The 19,463-nt window shown below is 48.0% G+C and overlaps 1 protein-coding gene across 2 annotated transcripts in view; it reads left to right on the top strand.

Annotated features, from left to right (window-relative positions):
• Positions 1 to 19,463, top strand: part of CLIC5 (chloride intracellular channel 5) — a 163,452-nt gene that overhangs the window by 118,766 nt on the left and 25,223 nt on the right. For both annotated transcript variants that reach the window (XM_043907643.1, XM_043907644.1), the window contains exon 4: positions 7,289 to 7,395. In XM_043907643.1, coding sequence (XP_043763578.1) covers positions 7,289 to 7,395 — 107 coding nt within the window. The remainder of the gene's footprint in view (positions 1 to 7,288; positions 7,396 to 19,463) is intronic.

Genomic DNA, 19,463 nt, shown 5'->3' with positions numbered 1-19,463 from the left:
AGAACATACTTAGTAGGTGAAATTCTAGCCTGGAGAACTCCGTGGACTGTATAGTCCATGGGGTCGCAGAGAGTTGGACATGATGGAGCGACTTTCACTTTAATAGGTGACATAAGTGGCCTGACAAGAAAGATGACTTTTTTGCATTGATTTGAAAGCTTTGTTTTTTACAGATATCGCTATAGCCCTCACTTGAAGCTGAAACATTCTCTCAGTCGTGTCTGACTCTGTGCGAACCGATGGACTGTAGCCCGCCAGGCTCCTCTGTCCATGGGATTCTCCAGGCAAGAATACTGCAGTGGGTAGCCATGCCCTCCTCCAGGGGATCTTCCAGACCTGGGGAGCGGATCTGGGTCTCCTGCACTGCAGTCAGATTCTTTACTATCTGAGCCACCAGGGAAGCCTGTATCATACCATTCCAGGTGGGACTAGAACCAACAATCCCTGGCTTAGACGGCCAGCGCCTCATCCATTAGGCCACTGGGGCTGTTACAGCCCTCAATGGTGTGCCTCGAAAGATAAGTGCTGTTAGCATCCTAATTTTGCAGATGGAGAAGCTGAGGCTTGGAGAGGTTAAGTAACTTGCCCAAGGTCACACATCTGTCAAATCACTGTTAAATTTAACTCCTCATTGTGATCTCATCAAGCCTCAATCATTTGTACATCCTTCCTAAAAGTGTTTTGTCATTCACATTGAGGATCTCCACTAGTGGCTCAGATGGTAAAGAATCTGCCTGCACTGCAGGAGACCTGAGTTCAATCCCTGGGTCAGGAAGATCCCCTGGAGAAGGAAATGGCAAGCCACTCCAGTATTCTTGCCTGGAGAATCCCATGGACTGAGGAGCCTGGCAGGCTGCAGTCCATGATATTGCAGAGTTGGACACCACTGAGTAACTTAACACTTTCAACCACTGTGATCTGATTAAGCCTCAATCATTTGTACATTCTTCCTGAAAGTGTATTCTTGGTCATCCCCGTTAGGACAGTTTATTTTCATACTGAGCATGGAAAGCTGCCTCAAGTCCAGAAGTCTTGAAAAATAAATGAATTGATTAAGTCAGCCCGTCAGCCTCATCTGGAACACCCAGCTTAGCCACACACATCTCTGAATGGGACACCAGCCAACCACTGTGCTGAAAGGACCCCCAGAGGGCTCAGGCTCCATCTTCCATCCCTTGGGACTTAACCTCATGGCTGGCGCTGGTTTGAGATGCAACAACAGAAAATAAATGCTATTTTCGACAACTACATAGAGTTTTGACTTTGCCCGGGAGACCCAGAGGGGAATGTCCACCATGAAGTTAGTGTTTTCCCTTTTAGAAGTAACACCTGCTTGTGGGAGTGCCTGCTTCTATCAAGGCCAGTAGAGAATGGGGAATTGGAACAGTTGGGAGGATGGATAGCCAGCCCAGTAGATGGAAGTGTGCAGGGCTGGGCTGAGTCTGGAGGCCCTAGGTCCACTCCTGGCTCTGCCAGTCATGCCCTGTGACCCCTCCATGGAGTCTCTTTCCTGCTCTCAGTGTCCACTGTCTCCCCTGGGAAAGGATGACCCTTCACACCCATCTTAGCCAGGCTCCCTCCACCCCCATCCAGCAGTGCCTTTGGGGGGAACTCTCCAGTCTACATCCCTAAAGGGACCAAAGGGCCCATGAGACCCCCCGAGAATCATATGCCCGTGTGTACAGGCAGATTCTTCCAGAGGAGGGCCGTCATCAGATTCATCATGGTATCATCAGCTACTGGAAGTTTTCCCTGGTCCAAATCGGGCTAAGCAGTGCAGGACATAGATGCTGCCTCTTCCCCTCCCTCTCCACCTCTCCTGAGTTCTGCTTCATCTGGTCCTCCGGATGCAGGCCTCCGGACTGCAGTCTATGTAGGAGCTTTGTACTCAGTCCATTCCTGACATATCAGAGACCCTATAATCCACCAAACCCGGGCAGCAGAACCTCAAAACTGTTAAAACGCACAACTCCAGAAGGCTACCAAGGTGGGGTCCTAGGGATGAGACCATCATCCATTGCGGAGCCCCCCGGAGTGTCCCTTCGGTGCCTTAGAGTGGGTCAGGCTGGGGCAGGTGCCTTAATTACCTCCCAGAAATGTCAGCAAGCCAGTTGTTCAGCCGCACAAGGAGAGACCGGCTGTTCGGCCCGCAGCGAAGTCATCCGCCTCGGCTGCCTTCCCACCGCCTCTAACTGGGAGGTCGGTTGGGCGGCCCGTGTCCCGGGGTCCCGGAGGAGGGCAAGCCGGCCTCCTGGTTCTCTAGGGGGCGGCAGAACCCCCTTTTCTGTTCCGCAAGCGCCAGTGGGCATGTGTTTCTCATCACACCACTGTTTGTTAAAGCTGCCAGAGAGCCAAGAAATTGTGCTTTTTCCCCTTAGTTTTATGTTTTAAAGGAAAAAGAAAAAAAAAAACCACATACAAACACTCCAACAATCTTTTTAAAAGATTACATTTGGTTCCACAAAGCATTTGGTGTCAAAATGAGGAATCCAGGAGGTCTCAAGTAGTTTCTAAATGAGACTCGCTTCCATCCCCCTGGTTAGACTGACCCAGTTAATGCTCCACAGGGAATCATCGGGATTATAGTTGACGTGCTGGCCTTTGCCTTTCCTCCTGGTGGAATGGCCCGAGTTAGCGGGATCCATCAGTGAGGGTCAGGACCCCAGAGTCTGGCCTCCCTCCTACACAGTGCTTGTTGGATGACCTTGGGCAAACCTCGCCCCCTCTCAGACTTTCCGCATTCCCTCATCTCTGAAGATGCCTTTCAGCAGAAGTTCTGTGATTCCGTGAGTCTCTCAAAGCACTTTCCCGGAGCTGGTTGTTGTTTAAAATAAACAGAGGTAAAAATTCAGGAGAGGGAACTAGTGGACTAGTTACATGTCTTGTCATTTAGTCAGTCAGCTGTCAGGCAGGTATTAACAGGGCTCAGAGCCAAAGTGGAACACACTTTGAGTTCATTATTTTGAGACATGTCTATGGATATTTCACAGTAGTAATAATCACGAAGGTTCTTGTTGGTTCTTTGGGAGGTGGAGCAGCAGCCTCAGTACCAAAGACAGGATGGCATAGTGGTTGAAAGTACAGCAGGTTCCCTACATACGAATAAGTTCCTTTCTGGGAGTGCTGTGCCCAAGTCCAATTTGTTCGTAAGTTGGACAAAGTTAGCCTAGGAATGAAACGGACACAATCGGCAAGATAGTACTGTACTGTAAAAGGTCTAAATGCTTTATACACAAATAATGCATAAAAAACAAATACAAAATAATAAAACATCTTTATTCTTACAATACAGGACCTTGAAAAGTATAGTAGTACGATGCAATAGCTGGCACTCGCTAGCAGTACCAGCTATATCACTGCTGCTTTTATGCTCACTTCCAAACATTCTGGGCTTTAAATAAAGATACTGTCCTCTATACATGACTATAAAGTACAGAAAAGCACAGCTACTTATAAAGGATGCATGCACAGACTATTTGTGCCAGACACGTGAACTAACTTCAGTTCAGTTCAGTCGCTCAGTCATGTCTGATTCTTTGCGACCCCGTGGATAGCAGCATGCCAGGCCTCCCTGTCCATCATCAACTCCCGGAGTTTATCCCAGCTCATGTCCATTGAGTCAGAGATGCCATCCATCCATCTCATCCTCTGTCATCCCCTTCTCCTCCTGCCTTCAATCTTTCCCAGCATCAGGGTCATTTCAAATGAGTCAGCTCTTCGCATCAGGTGGCCAAAGTATCAGAGTTTCAGCTTTAGCATCAGTCCTTCCAATGAACACCCAGGACTGATCTCCCTTTAGGATGGACTGGTTGGATCTCCTTGCAGTCCAAGGGACTCTCAAGAGTCTTCTCCAACACCACAGCTCAAAAGCATCAAGTCTTCAGTGCTCAGCTTTCTTTATAGTCCAACTCTCACATCCATACATGACCACTGGAAAAACCATAGCCTTGACTTGACAGACCTTTGTTGGCAAAGTAATGTCTCTGCTTTTCAATATGCTGTCTAGGTTGGTCATAACTTTCCTTCCAAGGAGTAAGCGTCTTTTAATTTCATGGCTGTGAACTAACTTACATGGTTGGATATGTGAACACAGGTTTGCATCTTTGAAAGTTTGCAACTGGCAGTTTCATATGTAGGGGGCTTACTGTATGGAGTTTGAAGTCAGGGAGAGAGGGGACAACCTTCCACTTTTCAGCTCATTAAGAAATGGAAGGTCAACACTCAGGCTGCCAGGAGAGGCCCTGGAATCAGCAGAGGTCACCCCCTGAGGACGAGATGATTGTCTTCTCTTTTCTTCCAATGTATCCCCAATGTCAGGGACAGGGCCTAACCCCTGGCATGACTGCATGTTGGTTTAGTTGCATGCTGTTCTTTTGTTCGGGGGCATGGTGGCCTATGGTGAGTCAGTGAGACGTCAGTTGGAACTCTCAGCCAATCAGAGCATTTCCATCTGCAATCATATCTTTTCTTTTGCCACTATTTATAAAAAAAAAAAATTGTTTTGATGAATGGCCAACTGTTTCGCTTCCCAGAATGAAGCTTAAGTGCATATCTAAAATGCATGCTTTGGAAATAAGATATCTTAAAAACAGAGTGGAGAGAAATTTCCATGAGTGAGGTCGCCCAACCTTTCTGGAAAGAATACTGGAGTGGGCTCCCATTTCCTTCTCCAGGGAATTCTTCCTGACCCGGGGATTGAACCTGAGTCTCCTGCATTGGCAGGTGGATTCTTTACCAGCTGAACCACCAGGGGAACATTTGACAAAGCAGCCATTGACAATATATACACACATGGATGTGGCTGTGTTTTATTTGTGAATGCTGAAATTGGAATTTCTTATTATTTTCACACATAAAAAATAATATCTTCTTTGGATTTTTTCAATCATTTAAAAGTGTATAAACTGTTTTTAGCTCCTGGGAGCCACATAAACAAATGTTGGGCTGGATTTGGCCCACAGGCCATAGCTGGCTCACCCCTGAGTTAGAGAAATTGCCCATCACTTTGTCACCTGATCACATTACAATCTTACTTCAAAGATATTTCTATAGATAAAGCACTATTTGTTAGCCTTTTAGAGAAACAAAAGGTACCCTGGAACACGCTCATCTGCATATTTAAAATACAGTGTAAATATGGAGCTAAAATAAAAGTACTTAACATCCTGAATAGTAGTTGCCCCAAGTCTAGTTACCAAAATCTGTGAGGTTAATATTTGAAGATACACTTCTTACCAGAACAATCTTCAAGTGGGACATTATGCTATAAAGTCAAATCTCAATGACTCATACTATTTACAACACAGGATGGAACTAGCATAGTCTCCCTGGACACATGGCCTTTTGTCACCCAACTTGAATTTGGTACCACCCACTCATGTTTGGCCCACACTGGTCATGAAGAAATGGTTGGATGAGTGGAAGTCTGATCAAATAATGGCAGGAAAAAAACAACCAACAAACCCAAATATAAAATGCATTATCTAGTCCCTTCTGTTTTTATTATTTATCAAGCAAAACAAGGAGTACTTTGTATGTATTGATAATAATTTAAGACATTCAGTTCTAAGATTCAATGTGGGAAAGCCAAAATAGGGACGGATAATCCTAAATTCCCTCATCTTGGAAGGTTACCTAGCATTTGGCAGGGACAATCACTTTGTGTCTGCAGTCAGAGCAGATGAATTGATAATTCCCAGTGTATTCGGGGAGATGAGTGCAGAACCTGCGCAGAGCGCCCCCTGGTGGCGTCTGACAGCAGTTCCTTCATGGCGCTCAGCCCAGCTCCAGGGAGTGTTTGGCGGCTTGGGGGGTAAACAGCAGAGGAGAGGCCGCAGGACACGGACCTTAAGAGCTGGGCTTCCAAAGTGAAAGTACCTGGGTTGGATTCTTGCCTCTGACGCCTGGTCTCCTGAGCTTAGACAAATTGCTTAGCTTCTCTGCACCTTGATTGTCTCCTGTGGGAAAGAAAGCTAATGACAGTAACAGTGGAATTGTGAGGAATAAATGATGAATCTGGCACAGAGTGGACACTCAGCACAAGTAAGCTTTTACTGATGTCAGAGAAGAGAGGAAGTGAGGGGATCACTGCTCCAGCGCCCAGGAACCAGGTTCTCATGGCCCCTTCACTATTTATCATCTATGATAATAAATAATGACCTCAAATGACCTCAAATGACCTCAAATAATAAATGACCTCAAATGGTCATTTAACTTCTCTGGTCTCCAATTGCTTCCCTGTAAAATTAGGGAGATAATGCCTTGTATCTGCCCAAGGGCAGACGGCTGGACCCGGTGACTTTTGGAAGACCCGTCCAATGGCAGTATCTGAAATTAAACAGCCACTCAACATGGTCCAGAAGTAGGTGGCCCTAGCTAATGGGTCAGTGAAGGAACAAAAAAAAAAAAAACAATGAAAGAAAAACAAATACTTGTTAAAGATGTTTTGCTTCAAGTTATTTAAAACATTAAACCAGAAAAAAAAAAAAGAATTTTGTGTTTTAAACATAAAGTAGCCAAACAGCTGGAAGTCCACTCTTCACCCAAAGATCACAAAAGTCCACATACTTAGTGATTATGATGGTCAAGCAATTGCCCCTCCCCCACTTCCGTCCACTCTTGCCTGGCCATTCATGTAGAATGCTCATGAAATAATGTCTTTTGAAAATCAGAACGGTTTGTTTTGATGTCACCAATGGGGTCAAAGCCATGGATTCCGCTACAAACAAGTTTGCCCTCTTCGGACTCACATGCCCCCTCCTCCCACCCCAGCTCTGTGTCTGCTTTTTTTTTTATGATGACACCAATCATTGGATTTAGGGACCACACTAAATCAGTACTATCTCACCTTGAGACTCTTGACTAATTACATCTGCAAGGACTCTATTTCCAAATAAGGTCACATTCTGAGGTCCTGGGTGGACACGGGTTGTAGAGATAACACTCAACACATTACAGGCTCCAAATAGCAAGTAGGCAAGATCACCGAATATGTTTAAATGTTTCCCATGTGCTTCTCCTCTTTCTTGTTCCTAAAAGGCCACCCTCCCTGTGTGACTCTTCACGTACCTCTAACAACTGCCTTGCCCACGGGGTAAAATCCAGGCCCCTCACAGACACTGTCGTTGAACTAGTGCCCACCCTCCCTACAGAATAGGTTGGAGAAACCTCAATAGACTTACAGATCCTGCTGAAGACAAGAGTGTTTCATCATGAGGTGACTGAAAGAGGCTCTCCCTTAAAGGACCTCCGAGTTCTCACTCACCTGAGAACACATCTTGCCTTCCAGGTACCCCAGGCTGGCTGCGAAACATCGGGAATCCAACACGGCAGGCATCGACATCTTCGCCAAGTTCTCCGCTTACATCAAAAACACGAAGCAGCAGAGCAACGCTGGTGAGTGGCCCCCTTCCGCCCAGCCGCCCACCCTGGTGCCGTCCCCTGCCCAGGGCACCTTCAGATACTCACCAGAGAAGCACCTGGAACCAGTGCTTTTATCTGTTCATTCTGAGGCCTCTTGATGCAGTGGAGAGGGTGTTAGATGTTGCTTTCTGGCCAGTGCAGGAAAAGAGGCCGGTGGTCCTTATTGTGGAATCAGAAGAGGGATGCTGTTTGCGCTCTGAGCCTGCCTTGGTGCACATCATGATACACTGCGCACAGGGTCCTGCCTTGGCCATGCGTGGCTCGGTCGCTAAGTTGTGTCTGGCTCTTTGTGACCCTATGGACTGTAGCCCGCCAGGCTGCTCTGTCCATGAGATTTCCCAGGCAAGAATACTGGAGTGGATTGCCGTTTCCTCCTCCGAGATATCTTCCTGACCCAGGGATCAAACTGGCATCTCTTGCATCTTCTGCATTGGTAGGCGGATTCTTTACCTCGGCACTACCTAGGAATCCTACTGTCCGTTTATCCCCAGTTCACAACCCTGCTCTGTTCGCAGAAGTCCTGATTAGAACAGCACATTGAGGCTGCTGTCTGGTCCCTAAAAGACTTCTCAGGGGGTTGACCAGGGGCCATGGTGGGACAGAGCTGTCACCACTATGGTGACCGCTCAAGGCAGAGCCTGACCCTCTGCACACCCCACCCGCCTCCGCCACCACCACGGCCAGTGCAGAGAATGCCGGGAACCTCTTCTCAAAGCCTGGCTCATTTTCCTGCTGCTTCGTCGCTGCGATCCCATGGACTGTAACCCATCAGGCACCTCTGTCCATGGGGATTCTCCAGGCAAGAATACTGGAGTGGGTTACCATTCCCTCCTCCAGGGGATCTTCCCAACCCAAGGATCGAACCCAGGTCTCCCACGTTGCAGGTGGATTGTGTACCGTCCGGGCCGCCAGCCACCAGGGAAGGGCTCCTCCTCCACTTGCCCCTTAACTTCGGGCCTTGGCCACAGAGCTCAGGCTTGGTGGCCTCTGCTGCCTTCTCAGAGGGGTTTGAGCCCCTTGTTTAAGTTGACAGAATTTACTTATTTATTTTTGGCTGCACTGGCTCTTTGTGGCTTTTCAAGGGCTTTCTCTAGTTGTGACCAGCAGGGGATGCTCTTTGTTGCAGCTCTCAGGCTTCTCAGAGTGGTGGTTTCTCTTCTTGAGGAGCACAGGCTCTAGGCACACAGATTCAGTGGTTGTGGCCCCTAGGTTTAGTTGCCCTGCAGCATGTGGAATCTTCCCCGATCAGGGATCGAACCCATGTCCTCTGCACTGGCAGGCAGATTCTTATCTACTGTGCCACCAGGGAAGTCCTAAATTGGCAGTGTTTATATGTATATGTGTGTGTGTGTGTGTATGTGTATATATATATATATATATATATATATATAAAATATTTATTTATTTATTTATGGTTGCATCAGGCCTTAGCTGTGGCATGTGGGATCTTCGTTGCAGTGCACAGGCTTCTCTCTAGTTGTGGCGTGTGGGTTCAGTAGTTGCAACTCTCTGGTTTAGTTGCCCCGAGGCACGCGGGATCTTAGTTCCCCTACCAGGCATCAAACCCTCATCTGCTGCATTGGAAGGCATGTTCTTAACCACTGGACTACCAGGGAAGTTGCATAAGTTGATAGCATTTTTAGTCCCTCATTTGACCTGGTCCTTTAGCTTGAGTTAAAGTGATTTGAATAGCACTGTCCCATTGAGAATGTGTGACCCTTGAAGAACTGTGTTAGTCCCTGGGAGGAGAAGGAAGAAGGATGAGGAAGTTTGCTGGTCCCCTGAATAGGAAGATGGAGCCTAGCCCTGAGCCAGGCAGAGCAAGGGTGTCACGAAAACTTTGTGAATGAATGAGTAAATGAATAGTGATTGGTTGAACAGCACTTCTGGCATCTTCAAGAATGAGTGAGAAATTGAATATACAACAGGTGATCATACAATGGATCCTGAAACCAGGTGGCCCATTGGCTTGGACCACCTTGGATCTTACTGCTCCACGAGCCCGGAGGAGAAAGGCACCTCTTTGGACCAAGGTGACCAGGAAAGACAGCCACGCATGAGATGAGAGAGAACTTCTGGCAGGAACTGTTGGTGCAGTGGGAAAGTAAAGGGTTCAGTGACAGCTCCTGCAGACCTGGGGGTGCCAGGCACAAAACTAGATTCTAGAAAAAGACACCAACCCAGTCTTTGAGGCCTGACTCGTGCAGAAGAAAAGGCTTACGTTTGCAACGATAACAGGACAAGAGGTGGGTGATGACTTCATCAAGGGGAGTCTGAAGGGCTGGTTAGTTGGCCTGTGAGCAGAGAAAAGAGTTATCTCCCAAGGGGTTCAGAGCAGCAGGGATTTACCTCTGGGTCATCTGAGAAAGCTTCCTAAGGGATTTCAACTGGGTCGTAAAGATTCAGGGGGGTCATTTGACCGGGAGCACAGGGTGGAGGATGTGGGGAGGGTGAGAAGACTCCAGTGACAGAGACCAGGAGAAGCATCTGGAGTTGGATGGCAGCCGGGGTGGGGAGGGGAGGTGGGGGGGGGGGGCCTGGATTTTACCCTGTGGGCAAGGTAGTCATTAGAGGTACATGAAGAGGTACCATAGGGAGGGTGGCCTTTTAGGGACAAGAAAAAGGAGAAACACGTGGGAAATAGTTTAAATATGCTCAGTGCTCTTGCTTTGTGGCTCTTTGGAGCCTGTAATATGTTGAGTGTTGTCCCCACAATCCATGTCCACCCAGGACCTCAGAGAGTGACCTTATTTGGAAATAGAGTCTTTGCAGATGTAATTAGTTAAGGGTCTCAAGGTGATTAGTTAAGGTCTCACACTACTGATTTAGTGTGGCCCCTAAATCCAATGACGGGGTCCTGGCATGAAGAAAAGAGGACATACAGAGATTGGCGGGCGTGGGGAGGGAACGGGGAAAGTGTGAAGACAGAGCAGGGAGTGCAGAGTCTGTTTCTGCATCTGTTAAAATATACTTAGTGATGCTGTCAATTTCATCATCTGCCAAACAGGGCCATGAAGAACATATCCAAGGTTTGTCATGCACAGTCATGTTATTCATAATTAGATGCTTATGAATCCTTTAGCACAGTGCCTGACACAATGTAAATGCTCTTTAAATGTTCACTTTGATTATTCCTAAAGCAAAAATGAGATAAACACGAAAACTGGCATCAGAAACTACTGCTTCAGCTCTTGCTTCGTGAGCCCTAACGAGCATTCCAAACCTCCCAACCATTTAGTCTCTTTTTGACTTGTTTAATTCTGTTTCCCATTTCCTAGATGCATTTTCTTCCAATCCAAGGTAGGCAGTTGCTCTCTTGGTCCATGGATGTTGGAACCTGCAGATGTGAAGGGACTTGAGTGTGGATTTCTGGTCCCTGAGGGAGTCCATGAGTGAGGAGAGGAGAGCTCTAGGGCCAGCAGGATCACCAGTAGGATCACCCATTAAGTGTGATCAGAGGGGACCAGAGGAAGAAGGAGCTGGGGAGGATGATTAAGAAGGACTAGCAAGTGAGGAAGGGGGCCCGGCGGTGGGGGGATCGTGAAGATGAGGAAGAAAAGCGTTACGACAAAGTTTGATCTGTGATATAAATCACCGCACAGCTCCTGGGAGACTTTGCTTCTTGTGTTCAGTTTTCTGTACGCCTCCTCAGGCAGCCTTCTCTGACTGTCTCTCTCATCTGCATCAGCCCGTTCTTCAGACCCTACTCAACAGACTGGCCAGGCTGACCAGGAGACGGGCCCTTCTCCCTTGGAAAGTGGAGGTGCAGCAGAAGCGGAGAGCCCACGTGGCCCAGGGAAGGGCGTCTTTGAGATGGGAGAGAGCGGCCCTTCATTTAGCTTTGGCCGCGGGAGTCCCTGCTCTGGGCCCCACACATCTGTCTTCCAACCTTGCAGGGAAGAGTTATGTGATTTGTTCAGCCTTGAAAGTTTATAGAGCTCTGAAGCAGGAGGATGGTGGGGAAGGGCAGGGAAGGCACGAGCTTCGTCCGTCTCACCTTTGGCATGCCCAGTAACAAGCCTGGCGTTCTCTGCACTCCACTGCACCTTCACCCTGCATCCTGCCTCCGCCCGGCAGAGGCCATTTCCATCCACGCTACTGGTTCTGTGCCTCATGGCCTTCCCTGTCTGTGAGTCCCCCTCTTGGCACTTCTCGCTCACTTTCCTCATAGACACAGCCATGGCACCCAGACCTCTGAGACTGGATGGCAACCCTCAGACTCAGCAGCTCCAAGTCCCCTCTCCCCCGGCCCCCACACTGGCTCAGCGTTCTGCCCACTGCGATGTCAGTGTGGCTTCTGGGGTGTGTCCATTCCCTCGAGGGGTTTCTTTGACACCTTGCTTTACCTGGTCACCCCTGCTCTTCTTGGTTATCTCATAAGATGACCTGGGCTTCTCTCTTTGAATATCCATCTTGCATTTTGCATTTCTTACCCTCAAATTGCTGTTTGAACATACTCTGCCGAACCCCTTGGCTATCAAAGAACTCATTTTAGCTATTTACTGTAATCCAGTCCTAAAGACTATATTTTACTTTCTTTTTCCCCCAACTTCTCTTTTTCTTTCTGCTTTCGCCCTATCCACCTACTGGTTTATCTCACTTTTTGTACATACTGCAGGTTCCAGACAATCGACAGAGGGATCTCATGTGTGTTTTGTGTTCTTTATTCTTATTCACTCTTTTTAAAGTCCTTTGTTAGTTCCTCCAGCCCTATCACATGTCCCTAGATATATTAATACCCCTGCCCCATGACTGTCTCATTTTTGGCTTGTGGCACATCCTCATGTACTTTTCTCCATTTCCTTCTTGGTTGGAGAGTGAGTGGACACGTACGTACCTGTGGACTAAGGATACAAATCCATCCGTCGTTTCTCCTGGTCTGTACATGTTTGCACATTCCTTCCTTGATCCGTCCACATCCACGGGGCTCTCTTCCTCTCCTAAGAGGTCTTAGAGTCCCAAACCCACCTGTTTGTGTCTAATCCAAACAGATCCTATGCAGCTTTTCCTTCCCACCTTTCCATATTCCTTTCTCACGTATCTGCGGATATGTGAGACTGCGGATCCCACCTCTTTCTCTGCTAAGTGCTCTTTTTCCAACTTAGCTGATTTTGGTCTTTCAAGACTCCCTTGGAATTCCCTCACCTCCTGCCGCCTCAAGTCTGGCTTTCTCTCTTATTTCCGTCTCTGTTTCCGTCTATCCTGGGGGCTTTCTTTCTATTTTAAAATGTATACTCCACTCGAACCAGAAAGGCTTTATAACCACTCACAGGGGCAACATATTCTAGAAGGAGGTGAGGAAGAAAAACAAGGTGTGTGTGTGTGTGTGGAGGGGTAGGGGGGGTGTCATAAAACAAGCTCAGGGCGAGAGAGACAGCAAAGTCAACTCCCAGAGCCCTGTGCTGGAGGCGGGTGTTGGACCACAGCCTTTGGGCCAGATGAAGGCAGACCGGCCGCCCCAGAGAGTGACAAGTGTTCCTGACATGGGGCTGGAGATGCAGTCGCAGCAAAGCTGTTCTTGTCCTTCTCTTTGTCCATCCGGCTGTGGCTCCCTTCACGTCCTCCTGGAGTCGGGGCCGGTGACCCCGTGGCAGCGTGACACCTCTGTCTTCTCCCTCCTTTGGCTGCACCGCCCTCACAGTCCCCGCTTCACCCGCCCTTGCTACACCTGATATCCATCTTCTTCTTCTTCGTCATCTTCTCTAGAAGACCCGGAATCGAACCCAGGTCTCCTGCGCTGCAGGCAAATTCTTTACCAACTGAGCTACAGGGAAGCCCAGGTTGTGTCCATTATGTGTGACTATTGTAGATCATGCTGCAATATATAGGAGGATGAAGATATCTTTTTGGGTTAGTATTTTTGTTTTCTTTGGATAGATACTCAGGAGTGGAATTGCTGGATCATGCTTATCACTTTTTTATGAAGACTGATGGGCCTCTCTACTGAGTTTGCAAAGATGTACTCCTTCCTAACTATGGAAGACAGTGGGATAGCCTAACATACTCCTGCTAAAATAGTTGCCCTGATAAGAATTCTAACTTCCTAAGTAAAGTCCTAAGATCCCTCCCTTGGGTACCTATGATGTGCTGGCCCCAGGGATGTGTGTTTAGAGTCCCACACTTGGATTGAGTCGTCTCTCTAGCTTTTGCCCTTCATTAGTTGTAAGTATAGTAGCTGTATTTTCCAATAAGAAACAGACAAGTAACCAAAATAAACTTAAACTTTTGTTAAGATTTTGATGGTAAGACACAGTCTGATTTCAAAGATGTCAAGTGTGAAAAAAGTATGTATCTTAGTCTTGATGAAATATGGAAGGCGGTTCCCATAGTTCTTTCTTTATTTATTTATTATTTTTTTCCCGTTCATTTTTATTAGTTGGAGGCTAATTACTTTACAATATTGTAGTGGTTTTTGTCATACATTGACATGAATCAGCCATGGATTTACATGTATTCCCCGTCCCGATCCTCCCTCCCCATCCCATCCCTCTGGGTCTTCCCAGTGCACCAGCCCCAAGCACTTGTCTCATGCATCCAACCTGGGCTGGTGATCTGTTTCACCCTAGATAATATACATGTTTTGATGCTGTTCTCTCGAAACATCCCACCCTCACCTTCTCCCACAGAGTCCAAAATTCTGTTCTGTACATCTGTGTCTCTTTTTCTGTCTTGCATATAAGGTTATCGTTACCATCTTTCTAAATTCCATATTTGGAACACATATGTGTTAGTATACTGTAATGGTCTTTATCTTTCTGGCTTACTTCACTCTGTATAATGGGCTCCAGTTTCATCCATCTCATTAGAACTGATTCAAATGAATTCTTTTTAATGGCTGAGTAATATTCCATGGTGTATATGTACCACAGCTTCCTTATCCATTCGTCTGCTAATGGGCATCTAGGTTGCTTCCATGTCCTGGCTATTATAAACAGTGCTGTGATGAACATTGGGGTACATGTGTCTCTTTCACATCTGGTTTCCTCGGTGTGTATGCCCAGAAGTGGGATTGCAAGAACAGTGTGGAGATTTCCCATAGTTCTTTTAAAATCTAACATTCTGTTACTTCCTAGAGGCTGTGCGTGAGAAATGTCAAACCCTCCTTTCTGCTTGACCTTGGGCTACCCTATTGGAAAGAAAATGAATTGAGGTCAATATTGCTTCCAGATCCCTCTGGGATGTCTGTCCTAACCCCATATCTAGTAAAGTGTCAGTTCTGCCATCAGTCTTTCCTGCCTGGAAACAAGTAGTGCTTATCTCTTAGTTTGAGGGCTTTCCTGGTGGCTCAGACATTAGAGAATCTACTTGCAGTGCAAGAGACCTGGGTTCGATCCCTGGGTCGGGAAGATCCCCTGGAGAAGGAAATGGCAACCCACTCCATTATTCTTTAAATGCAACCCACTCCATTATTCTTTCCTGAAGAATGCCATGGACAGAGGAGTCTGGTGGGCTACAGACCGTGGGGTCTGCAAAGAGTAGGACACGACTGAGCAACTAGCGCTCTCTTTGTTAGCTCCAGAGGTTGGCAAAGTTTTTGATCTTTTGGACTATCTAGGATGTCACTACTGCTCAGCTCCCCTGCTGGAACACTATAGCAGCCACAGACAATGCGGAAACACATGGGCATGGCTGTGTTCCAATGCACTTCATTTATGGACACTGAAATTTGAATTTCACATCATTTTCAGGGTCACAAAGTATTATTCTCTTTTGACTTTTGACTTTTTTCCCCAGTCATCCAAAAATGTAAAAATCATTCCTAGTTTGAGGGCAGTGCAGAAATAGGCAGTGGACTGAATCTCGATTTGGTCCTTGGACTATAATTTTTTAGTCCAAAAAGTTTGGGCTAAAATTATAATTATAGCTTTATAACAGTCCAAGCTCTGTTTTAGGTAGTCTCAGGCTACAATAGCAAGTTCCCTTAATTTCTATACCTCTCAGCTGCCTTGTCTCTAATATGGAGATTATAATAGTGTCTTATCTTGCCCTGTCTTATTGATTAAATGAATAAACGCACTGAAGCACTTCAGACAATACTGCTAAGTCGCTTCAGTTGTGTCTGACTCTTTGCGACCCTATGGACCATATCCCACCTGACTCCTCTGTCCATCAGCTCCTTTGTCCACTGGAGTGGGTCATCATGCCCTCCTCCGGGAGATCTTCCCTACCCAGGGATCAAACTCTCGTTTGTTAAGTCTCCTGCATTGGCAGGTGGGTTCTTTGCCACTAGTGCCGCCTAGGAAGCCCCTTCAGGCAGTAGGCACCAAGCTGTGGCTGTTACTGCTTCTGCTATTCATTTCAGGAGTTCTCCCCAGATTTGGGGGTGCCCTCCCTCTGGACTGGGCAGCGCAGCTTTCCGGGTAATGCAGAAGTGTGTGCTGCCCTCTTCTGGCAGGTGGAGGAATCCGCCCTAGAGACAGATAATCATGCTTCAATATAGGGAGACCGGTGGACTTTCAAGCATCTTCTCTGTGTTCCGGGACTCGGTTAAGCCTCAGCTTTAGCTGGGGGTTCCAGAAGAGTCTCGGTCTCCTTCGGGGGCTCGAAGCCACCTTGCTTTATCTGTGCCCGGCACCCAGAGCTGGGCAAGTGCCCCAGACCCCACGGATCCTCCAGAGGTCGCTGGCTGCCTGCTGATAAGCTCTTTGCCATCCACTGCTTCTTTTTCCCTTGCCTTCTCCCCCTCCCGTCACCTCTAGTCTTTGCTTTTATGAACTTCCTTGACCTAAAATAGGAAAGTGTTTGCAAGGAGTCGGAGCGGCCTGGGAGGGCTGTTAGCCCAGAACTAACAAGCCCGTTACTATCAAAGCCCCCGTGCTGTCTCCCGCAGCCTCGTGAAAGCCAACTTCTGTCGGGGGTGGGAGTGGAGGGTGGGGGGGCAAGAGGCGGGGTGGAGTGTTTTTCCAGATTCCCCAGGATGTGGTGAGCCGCGTTCAGAAGCCAGTGTGTGCATTTATTATTCCCAGCCAGCCATTTCCAGCGCAGGCCCTTCCTTCCTGCGCCTCTTCCTCCCTCCCGCACTCCGCCCCAGGTCAGAGCGGGCTCAGGCTGGAGGCCAGGCCTTCCCGAGGGGATGGGCACGACCTCCCGCATTCAGCCTCCCGCTCAGAGGTGAAAGCGAAAGCAATATGTCAGCAGTATTGGGAGTAGGAAAGTGCGTGGTAGTCAGCCTGCTGCAAGACAGAGGTCTTGAGGTGGCTGCGGGCTCCCAGATCTATTCTACAGGGGGACCCCGAGCTGTTCTTTTGGAGGAAGATAGCTGGTGGTCCAATTCAGGACGGGCAGTCACTGGGAAGAAGGCCTGAGCCCAGGCTGTTATCACAGGGCAGCTCCGGGGGTGGTCCCCGGACCACCGCAGGGCTGAGGATAACGAAGGGACTGTCTCCCCACTTCCTCACAAAGCAGTCACTGCTGTCTCATTTCAAAAAACGCCTCTGGTCATAAAGGAACCCTTCAGGCTGCCTTCCCTGGCCACCCTTGAATGCACAGGGCCAACTAGGGGTCTTTTGTTTATTTGTTTGTTGGGTTAACGTTTTGCTTTGATTAACATTCTTACAAGGAAAAACAACCTAGGCTCTGTGGGACCCACCTCCGAGGCGTGGAGTGCTCTGCAGAGGTGCTCAGCTGTCTTCTTACCCATGGGGGGTGGGGGGGTGTCCTAGAAGCCAAGAGCTGGAGGGCGGGGAGAGGGCAAGGAGCTCCTGCGGACCCTTGCCCAGAGCATCCCATCCAGAAAGGGTCTCGGACTTGGCTCATGATCGAGGCTGATGTGGCCCCGTCTAATTTCACAGATGCTGTGCCCCCGAACAAATCCTTGGGCAGTCATCAGGAAGGCAGTTGGGGCGTCGGGCTGTTGAAGCGGGCAGGCCCGGGGAGGGAGGAGGGGGGAGCAGGGCGGGAGGGGAGGGTCCTACCTGGGTGGGCGCATTCATTAGTGGAGGGAGCCGAGTTAGCTGTGTGGGCTCCCGGCAGCAGAGCCGAGACCACCAACACCATTCCATGTGCTGGAATTTCCCGCCGTCTGACCAGAATGAGCTCGCCTGGCCTGGCCTGGCCTCGGATCAAGGCCTGGGGAATAAAGGAACATTAAATGACTAATTCGAACATGAGGTCAGGGCTCTTTCACCTCTGGCTACCGTTCCTCCATCCTGTGCAGTGGATCCCTCTTGTGCAGTCTGCACGTGGGAACTCAAGCCGTCCCTCTGTCTCTCCCCCTCCATGTACACACACACACGCTCACACACACACAGCTTGTGTGTGTTCTCATATTTCTATGCACCAATAGGAGCCTTTACAGGAAGTCCCCTACATACGAAACTTCAACTTAACAAACTTTCAAAGATGTGAATCTGTGTTTGCATGTCCAGTCACGTAAGTTCATTCACCTGTTGGGTGTACGTGGTCATGTGCATGCATCCTCTGCAGTGGTTATGCTTCTGGGTACTTCGCTGTACAGTACTATATAGACTACAGTATCTTTATTTCAAGCCCAGGATGTCAGGAAGCAAGCATAAAAGCAGCGGCAGACAGCCAGTTGTGTTAGTTGAGTACCTAGGCAAATCAGACTTATGAAGCACTCTCCAAAGAGATGGGAATACCAGACCACCTTACTTGCTTCCTGAGAAATCTGTACGCAGGTCAAGAAGCAACAGTTAGAACCAGACATGGAACAACAGACTGGTTCCAAATTGGGAAAGGAGTATGTCAAGGCTGTATATTGTCACCCTGTTTATGTAACTTATATACAAAGTACATCATGTGAAATGCCGGGCTGGATGAAGCACAAGCTGGAGTCAAGATTGCCGGGAGAAATATCAATAACCTCAGATATGCAGATGACACTACCTTTATGCCAGAAATCAAAGAGGAACTGAAGAGCCTCTTGATGAAAGTGAAAGAAGAGAGTGGAGTGAAAAAGCTGGCTTAAAACTCAACACTCAAAAAACTAAGATCATGGCATCCAGTTCCATCACTTCATGGCAAATAGATGGGGAAACGATGGAAATAGTGAGAGACTTTATTTTCTTGGCCTCCAAAATCGCTGCAGATGGTGACTGCAGCCATGAAATTAAAAGATGTTTGCTCCTTGGAAGAAAAGCTATGACCAATCTAGACAGCATATTATAAAGCAGAGACATTACTTTGCTGACAAAGGTCCGTTTAGTCAAAGCTGTGGTTTTCCCAGCAGTCATGTATGGATGTGAGAGTTGGAACATAAAGAAGGCTGGAGCGCTAAAAAATTGGTGCTTTTGAGCTGTGGTGTTGGAGAAGACTCTTGAGAGTCCCTTGGACTGCAAGGAGATCCAACCAGTCCATCCTAAAGGAAACCAGCTCTGAATAGTCATTGGAAGGACTGACGCTGAAGCTGAAGCTCCAATACTTTGGCCACCTGATGTGAAGAACCGACTCATTGGAAACGACCCTGATGCTGGGAAAGACTGAAGACAGGAGGAAAAGGGGACGACAGAGGATGAGATGGTTGGATGGCATCACTGACTTGATGGACGTGAGTTGGAGCAAGCTCCGGGAGTTGGTCATGAACAGGGAAGCCTGGTTTGCTGCAGTCCATGGGGTCATAAAGAGTCAGACATGACCGAGTGACTGAACTGACTGGCTGACTCCAAATGGAACTCTTCTGTATGTAGGGGACTTACTGTACACAGCTCCTTAAATACACAGGGTCACAGATCAATTAACCTGAAACAGAATGTGCTTGCATGTAAAACTGTATTAGCCACAAGACATGATGGGGGTCTCCCAGCATACCATTCGGGGGCGTTGTAGTAGGTTTATATGGTGACTTCATTCATAGTCCCCTCTCTGTGGTTGGAACATGGCTTTTGAGAGAAAAGTCCCCGTCTTCTCTGTTGACTCTTGGTGGGGAATGGCCCTGGGGAGATGAACCTGTAGAATGGCCCTGGGGAGATGAGCCTGTAGAATGGGTTCCCCATTTGTGGTAGAGCTGGGGCTGAAAATGACAAGATGTAAAATCCAGGTGGTTGGGCCAAACCTTCTAACCAAAACTTCAAACACCCCAACTA

The sequence above is a fragment of the Cervus elaphus genome, chromosome 7 (assembly GCF_910594005.1).
Source record: "Cervus elaphus chromosome 7, mCerEla1.1, whole genome shotgun sequence".
NCBI lineage: Eukaryota > Metazoa > Chordata > Mammalia > Artiodactyla > Cervidae > Cervus > Cervus elaphus.
Note: the sequence above shows the minus strand (reverse complement) of the source record. Positions and strands in the feature narration are given on the sequence as shown.